The sequence below is a fragment of the Triticum dicoccoides genome, chromosome 4A, assembly GCF_002162155.2.
Source record: "Triticum dicoccoides isolate Atlit2015 ecotype Zavitan chromosome 4A, WEW_v2.0, whole genome shotgun sequence".
NCBI classification, from domain to species: Eukaryota; Viridiplantae; Streptophyta; class Magnoliopsida; order Poales; family Poaceae; genus Triticum; species Triticum dicoccoides.
In genome coordinates, this window is record NC_041386.1 from 476211658 (window position 1) to 476230863 (window position 19206).

The window sequence follows — 19206 nt, forward strand, 5'->3', positions numbered from 1 at the left end:
AATAGCCGCGGCTAGGCCAGGCGAAGGGACAATCAGTCCGCTATAATGTGGCGCAGCTGTCGGAGTTGGTTCCTCGGTATGCAACGTCCGCATTGAATTGGCAACGCCCAAGAGGTCACGTTCGTTAGCGCAGCCCTCCCATCCGGTCAAATCGCGGCATCAATGTCGACCGGCGCATGCACTGGGCCAGCATGAATGTGGTGCGGCAAGCTACGCGGGCGTTTGAAGAAAAGCGGGGGAGAGGCGGGTGGGGGACGGACTTTGGTGGGCTAGGGCGATCAAACGCGGGCTTGGGAGCGGTTCAGATGCCCACAAAGCCTCATGATTCTCTCCGGTTTGTGGGAGGAAGTATGTCCGGATCGCCCGGTGGACCGATACATGCCCGCCCTGGATAGCACAACACGTCTGAACTGCACAATCCAGACATATACGGACGGTTTGAGGGTCGGCGTTGGAGATGTCCTTATTAGGAAGCCTTGTCCGACTAATTTGACTATTTGAATTCATAACTCGACCGTAAATCTCTCGTACGAGTATATTAGTTGTATAGTAAATTATAATTTAACCATAAATTACTTATGAATATTAGTTAACTTAGACAACATATTACTTATAAATATTACAAATATATTATTTTATGTATCAAATTCATATTATTGGACTAATGATATTTATTTTATTCAAAAAACATAATTTGACCATAAATTATAATCATACAACCCCTATCTCTCCCGTCCGGTCAATCGCGGCATCAATATTGGCCGCTGCGTGCTCTGGGCCGACATGAATATGGTGCGGCAAGCGACGCGGGCGTTTGAAGGAAAGAGAGGGAGAGGCGGTTGGGGGACTTTGATGGGCCGGGGCGATCAGACGCGGGCTTGGGAGCGGTTCGGACGCCGACAAAGCCCCATGTTTGTCTCCGGTTTGTGGAAGAAAGTAGAGAAAAATATGTCTGGATCACCCGACGAACCGATACATGTCCGCGTTGGATAGCACAACACGTCTGGACCGCACGGTCCAAACGTTTGCGGGCGGTTTGAGGGTCGGTGTTGGAGATGCCCTTATTAGGAAACCCTCTCCGACTAATTTGACTGTCCGAATTCATAACTCAATCGTAAATCTCTCGCACGAGTATATTAGTTGTATAGTAAATCATAATTTGACCATAAATTACTTATGAATATTAGTTAACTTAGACAACATATTACTTATAAATATTACAAATATATTATTTTATGTATCAAATTCATATTATTGGACTAATGATATTTATTTTATTCAAAAAACATAATTTGACCGTAAATTATAATCATACAACCCCTATCTCTCTCTAAAGGGGTTCGTGGATAAAAAAGCTGACGTGCATAAAAGAGAATGCGTCGGAGAGGAGGAAGGGCTCGTTGAGGGGGAGGAGGATGGTGTGGTGCTCGGGAGGGGGTGCGGATCTGAACGGCGTCGGAGCATGGCTTAAATAGCCGCAACCAGGCCAGGCGGAGGGACAGTCAGCCTGCTTCAATGCGGTGCAGTGGGCGGAGTTGGTTCCTTGGTACGCACCGTCCACATTGAATTGGCAATGCCCGAGAGGTCATGTTCGTCAGGGCCGCCCTCCCGTCCGGTCAATCGCGGCATCAATATTGGCCGCTGCGTGCTCTAGGCCGACATGAATGTGGTGCAGCAAGCGACGCGGGCGTTTGAAGGAAAGCGAGGGAGAGGCGGGTGGGGGACATTGATGGGCCAGGGCAATCAGACGCAGGCTTGGAAGCGGTTCGGACGCCCGCAAAGCCCCATGTTTGTCTCCGGTTTGTGGAAGAAAGTATGTCTGGATCGCCCGACGGACCGATACATGTCCGCGTTGGATAGCACAACACGTCTGGACCGTATGGTCCAGACGTTTGCGGGCGGTTTGAGGGTCGGTGTTGGAGATGCCCTTATTAGCAAACCCTGTCCGACTAATTTGACTGTCCGAATTCATAACTCAATCGTAAATCTCCCGCACGAGTATATTAGTTGTATAGTAAATCATAATTTGACCATAAATTACTTATGAATATTAGTTACTTAGACAACATATTACTTATAAATATTACAAATATATTATTTTATGTATCAAATTCATATTATTGGACTAATGATATTTATTTTATTCAAAAAATTATAATTTGACCATAAATTATAGCCATACAACCCCTATCTATCTCATTCTCTCTCTAAAGGGGTTCGTGGATAAAAAAGTTGACGTGCATCAAAGAGAATGCGTCGGAGAGGAGGAAGGGCTCGGTGAGGGGGAGGAGGATGGTGCGGTGCTCGGGAGGGGGTGCAGATCTGGGCGGCATCGGAGCGTGGCTTAAATAGCCGCGGACAGGCCATGCGGAGGGACGGTCAACCTGCTTCAATGTGGCTCAGTGACAGGAGTTGGTTTCTCGCGACGCGGCGTCCACATTGAAGCTGTCGCGATGCGCGATACGTCACGCCCGTCTGCGCCGCCTGCCCGTCTGGTCAAATTGCAACATCAATGCCGACTGCTGCATACTCTGAGCCGGCATGAATGCGGCGCGGTGCATGGGATGGAAAGCGCGAGAGGGGCGGGCTTGGGAGTGGTCCAAACTTGTCCAGTTTACGGAAAAAACATGTCCCGACCGTCCCACGAACCGATACAGGGTCGCATTGACATGGTCCAAATGGAAGCGGGGGATTTGAGGATCGATGTTGGAGATGCCCTTACGGCACTCTCAATGCTTGTCTCTTAGCGGGTTCGTGGGTAAAAGGCTGACGTGCCTCAGAGAGTCAATGCAAAATATTAATGATGTACTAAGGTGTTTTGATGATCTAACTAAAGAAGATGGTGGCCGGACGAAAGTACGATAGTACAAAAGACACCATGATCCACAAGCCTTCTTATTTTGTCTTGCCATATATGGCTTGAGATGGTTTTTTTATCATTTAATATTATATTAATTTTATTTCCTTGCTTTCTCCTTGGCTTGAAGGATATTTCACCTGCTAGCGCAGTCCTGTGGACACAAAAGATTGTAAGTTTCCTATAAAAAAACGACTGAAGATGACGGTATGACACAAAAGACACGATTATCCACAAGCCTCCTCATTTTTCTTACCAATGTATGGCTTGCAATGGTTTTTTATCATTTATTATTTTACTTTTATTGCCTTGCTTCTCCTTGGCTTGAAGGTTGTTTCACCTGCCAGTGCGGCGGCCCAGCGTCCACGCCTGTGGCCAAAATGACACAAGGAAGCAACGCCGACCTTCTAGAAGATGGACATTAAAAATTCGAATTCACCATGACTAACTAGGTTGCACTTGCACGCATGGTATATCCCACCAGTTAATTTGACTTCCTCGCCGAAACTCTCACTTGCGAGATCAATCAAAGGTAGTGCGTAGAAGTGGTGCTCAAACTTGGGTGGGGGTCGACTCACAGCCTTGTGCGTCCAATCTACTAGTAGAACATCACGCAGGAAGCAGAGGAGACTTCGTCGGAGAAAATATAATTAACAACTAATAGGTGGCGCATTGACGAGCATCGGCACTGTCAATGACAATGATCGGCCTAATCCCACCGTCTGTTTGTGGATGTCAACATATGCACTGGTGATGAGTGGTTGCCAACTAATAGCACCACAATAAGCTTAGGCAGTTTAGTTGGTAGTGGAGAGCACAATTAAATTGTCTATCATTGGCATTGGCTAGCTGCTGCTGATTGCTGCTGGCTGCTTCAACTCCGCCGGGGACGATGGGATATTGGCATGCATGCAGATTTGCAGTCGCGGACGCATGGATTGTTGTTGTTGTCATAGACACTGCTGGTGCGTGGATTGTTGGTAGTTCAGTTCCAGGAAGAAGAAATGGGAGGAGAACGTGGGCGTGGTTGATGAGTCGGTTACAACCTCAGGCTCAGGGGTGTAAAGCCATGTGCAGCATACATACGTTTCCGGTCGGTCCCAACTAACCAAATGGAGTATGTTGTGTCAAAGTAGGAGTACTAGTATAGAATATCAGCGTCTTCTTTCTAGATAATCAAATGAGAAATAACATACAGAAAGAAGCATAGGGTAGTTGTCCAGCACAACATGCTAATACCCGCTGCAATGCAAGGTGCTTACAAAAATAAGCTAATTTTTCTAAAGCACCCGTGCTCGTTTGTAGAAAGTGGGCGTTTATGTTTTTTTTAGAAAAGGAGGATGTATCCCGGCTTCTGCATCTGAACGATGCATGCAGTCATATATTAATTATTCACAAAGACTATACAAGGTGGTACATCAATAAGCCTAAAGCCACCATCTTTGCAACGCTGCTACTCTTATCCCCTTGATGAAGGTGTGTCGAATGTCCGGACCTAATACCAAACAGACATCGCACCAAAACCTAACATCTAAAGACGGATGTCCCATCCAGCCACTACCTGGATTGGGTCCCACACCGGTCTGACACACTCCCAGTGAGCACCGCACGCTGCAAGGGTCGTCACCACCATCTTCCCTCGGTCAATCGTCAGAGCAGAACCGATACACCGACCTTGTCAGGCCTCTGCTATCAACGCCACCGTGACGCCACACAGCTTCCTCCTCCCGCGCGAGTCCATCTACGCGCATCAGACACCGAGTCTCCACTGCGCCATGCCGCCGAGACCCACCGTCGACGATACGTTTGATGCCACACCACTCCACCTACATGCCATCTCGCGTCGACTCCGAATTACCAGCAACTCCACCACCTTGAGCAGTCCCCGACCGACGCCTTCTGGAAGGAACATGACACCAAAGTGCCATCGTCGCCCAAACAGAGGAACAGAGGCTTTCACCTGCGCTCATGGCAGAGGTGGGGGCGTATGATCCACACCGGAGCCTCCACGAAGGGAATCGGCGCCGAAGGCGTCGACTTTGGTGCGGCCGCCACGCCGGCCTGGAGTTTCCCCGGGATCCATGCCCACCCGCCAGATCCGTCCAGGACAGTATTGGCGTTGACCGTAGTCGCTACCGTAGCCAGCACGAACCGGAGTAGATCGAGTCGGAGACGACGCCTTCCATGGAACTCCGGCCGGCCATCGAGGAGCTACCGTAGCGCCGCCGCCTCCACGTCACCCACGCAGCCATGGAAGGCCCCCATCTGCACCCGCGGGTGCCGCCCGCCAGGCAGGTCGCACCGCACGCCACCAATCGAGGCCGCCGCCCCGAGATCCCTGCGCCGCCTGAGGCACTGGCGGTCAGATCTGAAACAGATCGACCATGGCCACCATAGGAGCGCCCCGAACGACCCCCACGCGACCACTGGGGGGATGCAGCTCCTACAGTCGCCCCCTGAGTCCTCGTCGGCGCGCCCTGTCGCCACCGCGCCGCCGAACGCCACCCATGCCAGGTCCGGCCGCTGTGGGGAGGAGAGATCCCGCCGCTGCCGACGCCAACCGGGCTTTGCCCGGCAGCGGCGGGTAGGGGAGGTGGGAGAGGGAGCCGAGGGCTTGGCGGTGCTAGGTTCCCCCCTGGTCGCCGCGCGGGGGCGACCCAAGGAAGTGGACGTTTATGTAAGCACCCCTTCTCCCTCGTACAGATAAGCACTCATGCTAGAGAAAAATTTGGTTTATTTTACTAAACATCTTTTCTATGCACCTTGTATAAGGCCTAAGGACATCTCTAGCCGATTCCTTACAAAATACAGAAGTAAACGGTCGAGTAAATCTTAGTGGAGTATTTTTATTCGTTTTCGTCGTTTCTAGCCAATCTCCCATAGTTAGAGGAGTAAATTTTTGTTTTTGCCAAATTATTCCAATTGTATACATTGCAACTACATATTAGCACACATATAAAATCAATCATAATAATTAATGTTCACACAATTCACGAATATTACAAATTCATATTTTATAAATCAAATTATTCAAATTCAAACACACCGCATGCTTCAAATGAAGTACATAACATGATAAAAACACTTCTACGAAGTGCTATGGAGATGTCTTGATGCTCAACAAGATCATCTTGGAGTTGGGTATGAACTTCTCGGTTCTCGATCCTACGATGTGCTTCGAGGAATGCCTGAATCCTATTAGGATCGTGCTCTGGCTCTACAGGATTTCCATTGGTGATGTATCAAAAGTTCTCAAGTATGTCTCTCTCATCTCCAATGATCATGTTATGTAAGGTGATCCAACAAGTCATGATTTGCATAGAACCTTGGAGTTCCAGTAACTCGGCAGGGTCGTGAACGATTGCAAAGCGCTTCTGAAGCACACTGAAAGCGCTCTCCACATCCTTCCTAGTAGACTCTTGATGTGTTGCAAAGTGAGATCTTTTATTACCTTTTGGACGTGGAATTGTTTTGACAGATGTAGCCCATGGAGGATAGATGCCATCCGCAAGGTAGTAGCCCATCGTGTAGTCACGACCATTGACGGTATAGTTGCAAGGAGGAGCATCTCTGGCAACAAGCCTAGCAAACAGTCATGAACTCAATAGCACATTCAGGTCATTGTGAAAGCCGAGCAATCCGAAGAATGAATGACAGATCCATAGATCCTCTGATGCAACAGTCTCAAGAATGATCATTGGATCATTACAGTTGCCTTTGTACTGACCTTTCCATCCCGCGGGACAATTCTTTCAGGTCCGGTGCACGTTGTCAACTGATCCTAGCATCCCAGGCCATCCTCTTACTTCACTCACTTCTTAAGCCCCTCGGTGTCTTACTCGTTGGGTGCCCTCAACTACTTTGGCCCAAAGACATCAATCACTGTTTTTCCAAACCTTCAAACGGCCTCCAAGATTGTATCTTCTCCAATGCGGACATAGTCGTCAATTGCATTGGACGAACACCCATATTCCAGGACTCGAACTGCAACAATACACTTCATCAAAGGGCTCACACTTCTCTTTCCACATGCATTCCGTGTAAGATTGAACCAATCATCATACTTCTCCATGGCTTTTGCAATGGTGAGAAATAGACTTGTGTGAATCCGAAAGCGGTGGCAAAAATACTTATTTGGATAGGTTGGATTAGGGTCAAAATAATCTCTCATAATCTTGGCATGGCCCTCCGCTCTATCACGATTGAGTTGTATGCAGCCAAATTGCGATCCTCTCCTCCGCCGCCGAATATCATCGTTGTAAATTATGCCAACGACAATCTCGAAGTTATCATCATCTTCCTCCTCCTCGGATGACGATGAGTCCTCGAAGATCATCTCTCTCAGCATCTTCATCTTCAATTGAAATGACTCGGTTCAATTCAATTGGACAAAACAAAATAATACAAAACAAAAACTTACCTAGGCAAAACGTCGAACACTTGCAATGCGGTGAAGGTCTATCGGCCGGCCGGCAACATTGAGCCCAAACTAGCTGGCGGCGAGGCGTGGTGATGACCGGCGAAGGTGCGTAAGCACAGTCAGATGCTGGGTAGCCAACGAGGAAGAAGATTCGAGGTGCTTTCCATTGGATTGGTCGATGCGGCAGCGTTTCAGCTCATCTCGAGCAGAAAGGCAGCGAGGTAGCGGCAAAGGTGGTGGATAGTCGTTGGCAGGTGCGCCTGCGCCGATGCAGTGGTGGTGGAGGTTGCAAAAGTGGGCACAAAGTTTACTCGATCACATCAAGGCCGAGTGTTTTTAGGCGCATATGGGGCTGAGGAGTAATTTTTTTTACTCCACTATTCTATTTACGACTCTAGTTAGGTGCCGGTTAAAGGAGTAAATTAAAAACTTTACGTCTGTAACTGAATTTAGAGGATTGGCTAGAGATGCCCTGAGGCGGCTATACAGGCACAAGAGCTCCCTTGCAGTAACATTTTTTTATTTATTGGCTTTCAGGAAATTCATGCAGGAATAGGTTCCTTGGTTTCACCGTTCGGAGTCTCCATGTTTAGACCGATATATATAAAAATTTACTAATAACGGCTCGCAAGAAAAAATAGAGTTGTTGTTGCCACATTATTGACCACAAAAAGGCAAAATGGTATGTGCCGCTTTTTTCATTCAGTCACACGGTTAATCGATTTTTTTTAAACATAATATAGACGCAGACGCTCATATATATACGCATACACTCATTCTATGAACAAAAACGTAGACCCTACCCCTATGAGCACCAGACTGAGCAGACATATCATCTTAAGATTGATGAAGTCACCACTTATGCCTCACTAGAAGAACGCCCGTGCGTTGCAACGGGGTCACATTAACTTTAAGAGTTTAATATTACGACATTGGCGACTTTTTTTACCATCAAATCTTCACACACACAGAACCACACTCTCCCTCCCTCTTCCTCACTCTCTATCCCCGTCTCCCTCTCGCTCTAACACACACACATATCCATCTTATTGGGTACGGGACCATAATCCATCTATTTTACACATACACGCTAGTGCATAACAATATGGATTATGTGTATTATATTTGCCATCAGAATTGAGGGAATTAATTTCATGTAAATCGACCAGCCACAACTCCAAGAATACGCGGACGAGGTGGTTCGGGTCGGCGTCGGCGCCGTCCAGCGCGGGCCACGGGCCCGCTTCCAAGTACACGTGCAATGCACGACTTCACAAATATTATAATCAGATATGAGAAATCACATGCATAGAAAAGACATTCTGATAGCAATCCAAATACCATACTCAATTGAATACCTAACCTGGACAATACTCTTATTTCTATGCGCCAGAAAAAATGGAATAGCAAAGCTAAGTATGCCTACATACGCTCAGATTATATATAAGAATCTTGGATAAACAATTGCAACAAAGCACTAAGCAGCGATAAATTTAAATAAAAAATCCATTAACTATGCAGGCAGCAGGCTTGTTACAACATAGAGAGATAGAAAAATGTCACCTCCAGTAATGTAGCGCAAAGGAGTGGAACGAAGCATGAATGAGCGGTTGCCTGTTCTTCTCCATGTACATGGATCAGCAGTAGAGGCCAAGTATATAAGTACTTGACCGAACTCCACTCTTTGTGTACGGAGAGCCATGTCACATTCTCACCGCTGCAGCATGGGAGGACGGCTGGTTCACGTGACCCTCCAGCTGGGGGATCCATGGTGGCTGGCCGTCGAGCTCGAGGCAGAGAAGTTGAGGGCAGTAGTGGCGAGATCCATGCCAGCCAACCGAGCGAAGAGGAGGTCGTCGGGGAGGGACACATCGGCAAGATCCGGTCACCACGCGACCTGAAGAGCAACAGTGATCTCCACAAGCTGTAGGCCGACGGCGTGCTCCATCCCCTGTGATGGGGTGACCATGGCGGTGGCCACAGCTCCTCATGCTCGCCTCAATCTCGGCGACACACTCTGAGTGTAGGAGGCAGCAACGACCTCGACGAAATCATGGCCTCCATCCCGGAACGCAATCATGTCGCTCTAAATAAATGGATTCAATCATGTGACTCTAATTACTTCGGATTGTTATGTGCACACTAAGCGGGGTGCAATTAGGAAAGAAAATGTTTTCTAATTAAAGTGATTGAGTGATTTAAGGTAAGGTTAATTAATTTAGATTTGATTTTTAGTGATCTCTACTCTTAATGGAGCAGTTGGTAGTCTCGCTTCCAGGTTTTTTTTCGTCCCACCACTTTCGTCCGGTTTTTTTTCGTAGGTTAACCGTCGTAGATTTTTTTCGATGCTGCTTTCTTATTCACCGGTTTATTTACCCATCAGCTCTTTCCTTGCAAATCAGCACTTTCCAAACGTGCACGTAATCACGGATCTAAATTTACTAACTTATCCAAATCAACCGATACCTTCCATTATTGCAAATTTCTTTAGGAAACAAATAATAGATTTTAAGGAAACAAATAAAAGATTTTAAAGACGCATCATACTTTACTAACAATCACTAAAAATCAAATCTAAATTAATTAACCTTACCTTAAATCACTCAATCACTTTAATTAGAAAACATTTTCTTTCCTAACTGCAGTTGGTAGTCTCGCTTTCAGGTTTTTTTTCGTCCCACCACTTTCGTCCGGTTTTTTTCGTAGGTTAACCGTCGTAGATTTTTTTCGATGCTGGTTTCTTATTCACCGGTTTATTTACCCCTCAGCTCTTTACTTGCAAATCAGCACTTTCCAAACATGCACGCAATCACGGATCTAAATTTACTAACTTATCCAAATCAACCGATACCTTCCATTATTGCAAATTTCTTTAGGAAACAAATAATATATTTTAAGGAAACAAATAAAATATTTTAAAGACGCATCATACTTTACTAACAATCACTAAAAATCAAATCTAAATTAATTAACCTTACCTTAAATCACTCAATCACTTTAATTAGAAAACATTTTCTTTCCTAACTGCACCCCGCTTAGTGTGCACATAACAATCCGAAGTAATTAGAGTCACATGATTGAATCCATTTATTTAGAGTGACATGATTGAATTCATTTATTAACAATAATCCTCACCAAAAGTGCGTTTAGCAATTTTAGAGGACGGACCAAAACTCTGTCATCCGCTCGCCCGCGTTTTTTTAGGTACAGGAAAAAATGGCATAATATATGGAAACAACACGACCGGGGAGGCGGCGCAATCTTCGGGGATAGGGGATCGGAGGAGAAGGATTGGCCTGGCAGCATGATCGGGGTGCTTCCCCGCGGCCGCGGCCGTCCTCGCGATGCCACCTACCCGAAATCAACGCTGCTCCCTGTCGTCAGCCGAGGCGACGCCGCCTGCCCTCCTACCCACGGTCCGCTGCCGCGTGCAGCTACGGCGGGAGGAGAAGCGATGGGGCCGAGGTCCTTCATGTGTTCCGGGATGGAGGCCATGATTTCGTCGAGGTCGTTGCTGCCTCCTACACTCAGGGTGTGTCGCCGAGATCGAGGCGAGCATGAGGAGCTGTGGCCACCGCCATGGTCACCCCATCGCAGGGGATGGAGCACGCTGTCGACCTACAGCTTGTGGAGATCACTGTTGCTCTTCAGGTCGCGTGGTGACTGGATCTTGCCGATGTGTCCCTCCCCAACGACCTCCTCTTCGCCCGGTTGGCCGGCATGGATCTCGCCACTGCTGCCCTCAACTTCTCTGCCTCGAGCTCGACGGTCAGCCACCATGGATCCCCCATCTGGAGGGTCACGTGAACCAGCCGTCCTCCCATGCTGCAGCGGCGAGAAGGTGACATGGCTCTCCGTACACGAAGAGTGGAGTTCAGTCAAGTACTTATATACTTGGCCTCTACTATTGATCCATGTACATGGAGAAGAACAGACAACCGCTCATTCATGCTTCGTTCCACTCCTTTGCGCTACATTACTGGAGGTGACATTTTCCTATCTCTCTATGTTGTAACAAGCCTGCTGCCTGCATAGTTAATGGATTTTTTATTTAAATTTATCGCTGCTTAGTGCTTTGTTGCAATTGTTCACCCAAGATTCTTATATATAATCTGAGCGTATGTAGGCATACTTAGTTTTGCTATTCCATTTTTTCTGGCGCATAGAAATAAGAGTATTGTCCAGGTTAGGTATTCAATTGAGTATGGTATTTGGATTGCTATCAGAATGTCTTTTCTATGCATGTGATTTCTCACATCTGGTTATAATATTTGTGAAGACGTGCATTGCACGTGCACTTGGAAGCGGGCCCGTGGCCCGCGCTGGACGGCGCCGACACCGACCCGAGCCACCTCGTCCGCGTATTCTTGGAGCTGTGGCTGGTCGATTTACATGAAATTAATTCCCCCAGTTCTGGTGGCAAATATAATACACATAATCCATATTGTTATGCACTAACGTGTATGTGTGAAATAGATGGATTATGGTCCCGTACCCAATAAGATAGATATGCGTGTGTGTTAGAGAGAGAGGGAGAGAGGGATAGAGAGTGAGGAAGAGGGAGGAAGAGTGTGTGTCTGTGTGTGTGAGGATTTGATGGTAAAAAAGATCGTCAATGTCGTAATATTGAACTCTTAAAATTAATGTGACCCCGTTGCAACGCACGGACCTTCTTCTAGTTGTTAGTAAAGTATGATGCGTCTTTAAAATCTTTTATTTGTTTCCTTAAAATCTATTATTTGTTTCCTAAAAAAATTTGCAATAATGGAAGGTATCGGTTGATTTGGATAAGTTAGTAAATTTAGATCCGTGATTGCGTGCACGTTTGGAAAGTGCTGATTTGCAAGGAAAGAGCTGAGGGGTAAATAAACCGGTGAATAAGAAACCAACATCGAAAAAAATCTACGACGGTTAACCTACGAAAAAAAACCGGACGAAAGTGGTGGGACGAAAAAAAACCTGGAAGCGAGACTACCAACTGCTCCATTAGAAGTAGAGATAGTCGACGGGAACATCTCCTCCCACTGAACACGCATCCTCAGAAATCCTAAAATAAATTCAGAAATAATGCAAGCATCAGACTTGAATCCTGATGGGTTAGGGATTACCACTATTTTCGTAACTATCCAATCACAGTTTGGTTCGCACGTGATTAATCAATTATTGATCAGACTAAACACTTGTTAGAAGTTCATAAAAAAACACTTGTTAGAAAGTACAACTGCAACTGCCCTGATCATAATACACTTGTAGGATACAGTCTTCAAACGAACTGTAGTAGCGCAAATAATCCATCTACTACTCCAGAACGTAATTGCGCATGCTACTCAATCCGCAAGTTGGTGCGTCCCTGTTATGGGAAACAGACAAACAGTACTCCATCTGTATCACTCTTAGGCCTCTTTTGGTTCATATGATAGGATTATCATAGGAATAGGAAATTTGTAAGAAATGAGATGATATGTATCTCAAATCCTATGAATAGGAATAGGAAACAAGATGTCATTTGGTTGACATCAAAAGAATTTTTTCATTGAGTCTAGGCTTTTTTTTATTTTCCTATAAAATGTGAAGGATAGGAATCAATCCTATGTAGGAATAGGAATCCATTCCTATGAACCAAAGGGCTCTAAAGGAAAAAATTCTATAAAAATCCTATCCTCTAAAATTTCTATGAAATTCCTTTAAATCAAAGGAAGCCTTATATTTCTTTACAGTACTCTCATATTTTTTTACAAAAGGAGCAGGTCTCAATCAAGTCACTAGGAAAGGACAATGTCCATATCCTAAGGGATAGACTCGCCGCCTGATTTCACAGACTTCCTTCTTCACGGAGGAATTAAACGTCACTCCATATTCCCCTCCCACAGCCATGTAAGTCGGGTAGATGCATACCCAATACAACACGCAAAGACAAAAGAGTAGTAGTGGTAGTAGTAAAAAGGGATGGCCCGCCCCGGAGAATTTGCCCATTCTTCATGCACATGCGCAACCAAGGCCCTGTTTGGATACTCTAACTCAATTAGAAATTAGAGTTAGATTCTAATTCTAAACTAATTTTAACTAAAGAGGTGTTTGTATGACATGGTTAGATGAAACGCGGATACGGAAAGGTGCCTTCACGGACGGTGCGAGAGGGAGGGAGGGAGGGAGAGGACGAGAAGCTTCAAGGAAATGAGGAGAGATCTGCTACGGGAAGAGCGAGAGAAAAAAGATGTTTTTAGTGGTCCCAAGAAGAACTAACCCAAACAAGCGCATCTTGAATGGGTTAGTTTTTTGGGTGGGTTAGATGCATCTAACCCAAACTAGCCCTCCAGTTTAGATATTTTTAAATTAATTAAATCTAAACTAACCCAAACTAACTCTAACTCATGGGTCCAAACAAGGCCCAGTCAAAAACCGTCCGAGCTTTCATCATACAGCAACAACCAAACAGTCCGGCAATCAATGCCCATGTCACTCAAGAATGGAACTTTCGTGTTCCACACCACCACCAAAGGACATGCTGGTATTAATCGAGTTAGGCAGCCGCAGAGCGGCCACAGGCAACTAGTGAACCACTTGCAAGGGCTGCTCACTTTTCGCACACACGCCCAGATTTGGTCCTGCCTTTGTCAACCAAGCTGATCCTCCAAATGGCCGCATGCAGACCAAGCAGTGACTTAATGGATAAGATGCACCAAAGCAGCTAATGCACGCACCACTTGCCCCTGCAGCAATTCCTCTCCCCTGGTTTCACTCCAGCACTGCATCCATTACCATTTGCAGGGTATGACAGTAACAGCCATGCTTCACACGGACTGATATCTAAGATAAGATTCAGTGTTCAACCAAGCATGCGCGAAAAGAAGAAGAAAAATATGGTCAGCAACCAACAATTGACTCCGGGTAAGCCGATGATCTCACTAGTCACTCAAGAGGATGAACATGCACAGCGCCACAAGTGCGCAACGAGATAACCCAACCATTGCATTGCATTGAATCCACCAAAAAATGCACCAAACAAGCGTGTCAGGCGAGAAACCTAACACGGATGCATAAAGCGCACAATGTTAACAGGTGAGTGCTTACTAAATAAGATGGCTATGTTTCGTTTTTCGCATAAGGGAATACAGTTCGGTCCGACTTCTATGTCTCCTCAACTCCCTAAGCTGGAAGGAGGGAGCCTTGCTTCACCCATAACTTCTATGCTGTCCCTTTTCTTATCAAACGACCACACTGATTGTGCATTTGGATTTGTTGGAAATAAACCGGCATGCCCTCCAGTTGGCGGCAAGCGGACTGGACTAGCTCCCTGGGGTCCATTCGGCACCAGCTGCTCCCTGCATTAGTCATAACAAGCCATGAGTTCCAACTCTAAGAAGTAATAAAATACACAACAAAAACTCCCGAGATAAATTAACATGTATATGTCTCTGGGTAACATGCCAATACTCGACAGCTTTAACGGAAAAAATGAAGAACGTCAGTGGTAGTAAGTCTGTTACTCATTTTAAACATCAAATACAACTTGTAAATTCCAATAAGCAGCATCTCATGAAATTGCAGCACGGCCAACCATAACACAGGATGGGAACAAACTGCCGTAAAACTAAAAAGTGAATCGTAAGGATTTATGAGGTCATATTTCAATTCATAGAAACCACACTACTTGTAGTACAAGCTGACAAGTCCCAAGTGCAATAAAGGGCACTCATAAATAATGCTTTTATAGATCAAATTATCTAGCTTGCACCTCTGCAATCCGCATTCAAGAATACAGAAGTTACTGTAGACTACGCCCGTTTAAATGCAAGGTCTGACTAGTCCATGAGACTTAAGGTATGTTTGGTTGGTGCCAAAAAATCGCCATCCGTTTTTTCTTTTCAGTCTCTAATTGTTTGGAACTTGGTTGCCAATGGAACACACCAATCTTTCTCACAGATTCCTACCAAACAGTTGGCAAAGTGAGGGTGCAAGAATCCTTGGCCAAAAAATTGACAAATACTCCCTCCGTCTCAAAATGAGTGTCTCAAGCTTAGTACAACTTTGTATTGAAGTTAGTACAAAGTTGAGACACTTATTTTGGGACGGAGGGAGTATGTATTAGGGCTACATTGGGAACCAGCCAAACATAAGTAGTTTCAAGATATTCTCTAAGCAATAGAATGCATACAAGATGAGAAGATGAACATCATCTATTGCAAAGAACACAAAGGATGCACGACCGGATCCTCTTGTATATTCCTGCTGCGTCTAGAGAATGCCATGCCCTACACAAAGTGAATAAATCTTCCAATAGAATGGTTCCAGCTAGAGAAAAGACACCATAGAAAATAAACCCTCTTATACTAGCTTCAATACCAACCACTGAAAAAAAATAGCACGCTATAGCGTGTAGAGAACCGTCTCGCTAAATAAATCAGTGTATGCCTCGCTAATAAAACGCTATAGCATGCTAATAGCGTAACTTAAGGGGAGGTGCTATTTTGTATAGCGCGCTATTTTTGTTCTTGATACCAAGCCAGTGTTTTTGAGTTTTTGAACTGCTCTGAACTTGGTTCCCACAAGGAAGCAATCAGTGACCCCCAATTATCGGTTTCACCTACCCAGCAGCCTTGCCACCCTGACCTCCAGATCAGAAAACCAGCAACGGAACTACCAGCAATTTTCAACAGGGAAAAACAGCGAATGAACAAAATTATGGCTCGTCTCTGGTCCCAACATTTAGAAAGTGTGTACAGAAACTAGTTTAACATGAAGGATAACTACAGGTTGTGAAAGAAAACTACAGGTCTAGAAGCTAGTTTCTGGATATGAATGCGAGGTCTGGAGGGATGGAAGCTGACAGCGAGATAGAAACCATTTGCTAGGTAGGGATCGCATGCATGACGACCAACGCCAGCACCAGGCATGCATGACAGCCAATGGGATGCATATGTAAGTATTTATCATTTTGGAGTTGATGGTTGATGGGTGGCTACGGCATGGAACTAAGGGTTTCCAGCATCGGGTTTACGAGTGGTTCAGCGGCTCCATGCGCGCATGCCCGCTCCAGTTCATTTCTCCTGCCAACATTGGCCAAATCATTGGCAATGATAACCTCAGCTAAAATTTTGGCTAGCCAAATTTTTGGTAGGGTGAACTTGGGCTCAAAGAGAAGCTTGTCCAACATCGTCTGAGATGGTTTGGGCATATTCAGCGCAGGCCTCTAGAAGCTCCAGTGATAGCGGACGGCTAAAGCGTGAGGAGAATCTCAAGAGAGGTCGGGGTAGACCAAATTTGACATGGGAGGAGTCCCTTAAGAGAGATCTGAAGGATTGGAGTATCACCAAAGAACTAGCTATGGACAGGGGTGCGTGGAAGCTTGCTATCCATGTGCCAGAACTATGAGTTGGTCTGAAGATCTTATGGGTTTCACCTCTAGCCTACCCCAACTTGTTTCGGACTAAAGGCTTTGTTGTTGTTTGTTGTTGTTGAACTTGGGCTCAAAGCAAACATACCCTTTGTTTGAAAAGTTTCTGCCAGTTGGACAGCCCCTACCAAGGACTCCAGCTTGAACCAAATCAAATGTCAACAGTAAGAATGTGCACATTTTGGTGTATCCTGGCAGCACCTCCATGACTTGATTTTTCTGACGAAGGCACGTCCAATCCATGCAAGCCAGGAAACCAAACTAGCCATCACCTTCAAATATGGCTCATCCAAAGGAAGGCCCAAATATATGAAGGTAGCCAATCGCCACTAATGACTACTATCATTTGTAAGAATCCTATACATCTAGAATTTTGAAAGCTTAATTTATGCGATTAATTTCTTGAAGGTCACACAATCAATCCACAAATAACATATATAAGCATGATATATCCCCACTAAGATGATGGTTATGCCAGATGGACTCCTCTTGATCTTTGGGGTGTAACGAATTTCATTTATTTGACCTAGAGTCTGGTATCAATATTAGGCCTCCTTTGGTTTAGAAGAATTTTGTAAAAATTCTGAAGGATAGGAATTTTGTATGAAAAATTCCTTTGGAGCCCTTTGGTTTGTAGGAATGGATTCCTATTCCTATGTAGGATAGGAACCAGCCCTTCACATTTCGAAAGAAAAAAAGAACATTAGCCTAGACTCAATGGAAAAATTCCTATCTTATGAATCAAGTGCCATCTCTTTCCCTATAGGAATTGAGATACGTGTCATCTCACTTCCTATGGTTTTCCTGTTCTTATGAAATTCCTATCCTATGAACCAAAGGAGGCATTAACATGTTCCGGGTCGTGTGGGTCGAGGAACGGGGTCGTCGGTCGTGGGTCACTACCCCGCCGGAGCAAGGTGCGACGAGGACTATACATCTTCGGGGCGTTAATTTGGAACGTGGATCGCGATCCAAACAAATTCAGGTCGATGGACCCGGGTCGTGGTGATCTTTCCATGGAAGGGAAAGAAAGATCCTGCCATTCCCCTAGAAAAGATTACGATCTGCGGAATGATTTATTTCCCTTCCCTCTTTGTCAAAAAAAATGGGGCGGCAAGTCAGCCATTTACAGCGTGATTTTCTCATCTACCATTTTCTTACACACGAAGCGTATGCGGACCTTCTGCAAGAACTGTCCCCAAATCTCTCTTCATCAGTTCATCAGCAAAGCTCTAGTCCCCGATTCAGTTCCAACTTCCAACCCTCGAGCCGTCCAGCACTCTCCTATTTTCCCATCCAGCCATTCCTTCCTTATGCAGTCTTCGTTCCCTAGTCAGCATCGGATTCTCAAGCGGCAGCGGCGAGCAAGGCGTGCATCCTTTAATGGCAGGACTGAGCGGGACAGGAGAGGGCGTGTACGCAACAACTCGACAACAGGCAGGCAAGTGGCAGATCGTGGGAGGGCGGACATCGGCAGTCCGACGGAGTTCAAAACTTTGGAGCGCAATTGCCAGGTAAGCCTCGAATCACCATGAAATCCCGTCCGATTACCCATAGATGTTCTTGGCTGGCTTCTTGCAATCTTCGATACTGGGGTATCATGGAGCGATCGGGATCGATCGGGGTCGCGATCCACCCAACGACCCACCTCGACCCCACGTCGTTCCCGACCCTCGATTGGGGTCGATCGACCCCGGGTCACGGGACGCACCCTCGACCCGCGAACCAGGCATCCTTAAGATTATGTTAAGTACTTTATTAAACTTAAGATTATGGCATCCTTACCAGAGGCAGACCGGTAAAGTAAAACTAACGACATAACAAATACACTCCCTCCTACCCAAAATATAAGGCGCGGTTGACTTTGCATGGTCTTTGATGCACGACTTTGACCACTAATATATATCAAAGTACATGAAATTGAATATGTATAAATGGCATTGTTGTATTTGTCTTACAAAAAAAATCATATGTCCATATACTAATTTTATAGAGATGCAATACGCGAAAATCATAGTCAAAGTTGTGCAAAGAAGACCAAAAAAGTCAATCTGCACCTTATATTTTGGGAAGGAGGGAGTATACTTAAAAAATGCTAGCAACCAGAGTTTTAAAACCATCGGTGCGAGTTGACGCCATTATATCATCATTATACCGGTGTGAGGACCCTCTACCTCAAGCCGTCCACCCTCACGATAAAAATACCATGTGGCATCTGCCATAGGGGCATGGTGTCACCATGGCATCCAAATGGCAAGGGGCATGTCGCCTTGCCCTGAATTAGACACGATAAGCAGGGTCCGAGCTGGGAGGGAAAGCCTGGACCTGGATTTCTGGCGCCTGGACAGTGGGGGCAACAGTCCAGCAGTAGGGAAAAGAAACTATCTGCGGAGAGAGGGAGGGAGGCAGCCATGATCAGGAGAAATTAGCTGCCCCTGGTCTTCTCCGGCAGCAGCTTGGCAGTGACTCTCCGCTAACCTCGTCTCCTACTGTGACCAGCAGCCCTGTAGCAAGCCAGCGACTCCTCCAGCCCCC

General features: G+C 45.9%; 1 protein-coding gene across 1 annotated transcript in view; it reads right to left on the bottom strand.

Annotated features, from left to right (window-relative positions):
• Nucleotides 1–14233: 14233 nt before the first annotated feature.
• The window catches only part of LOC119286290, a 9755-nt gene continuing 4782 nt past the window's right edge, over nt 14234–19206 (bottom strand). The window contains exon 3 of the mRNA XM_037565664.1: nt 14234–14599. Within this exon, the coding sequence (XP_037421561.1) occupies nt 14416–14599 (184 nt within the window). The 3' untranslated portion in view covers nt 14234–14415. The remainder of the gene's footprint in view (nt 14600–19206) is intronic.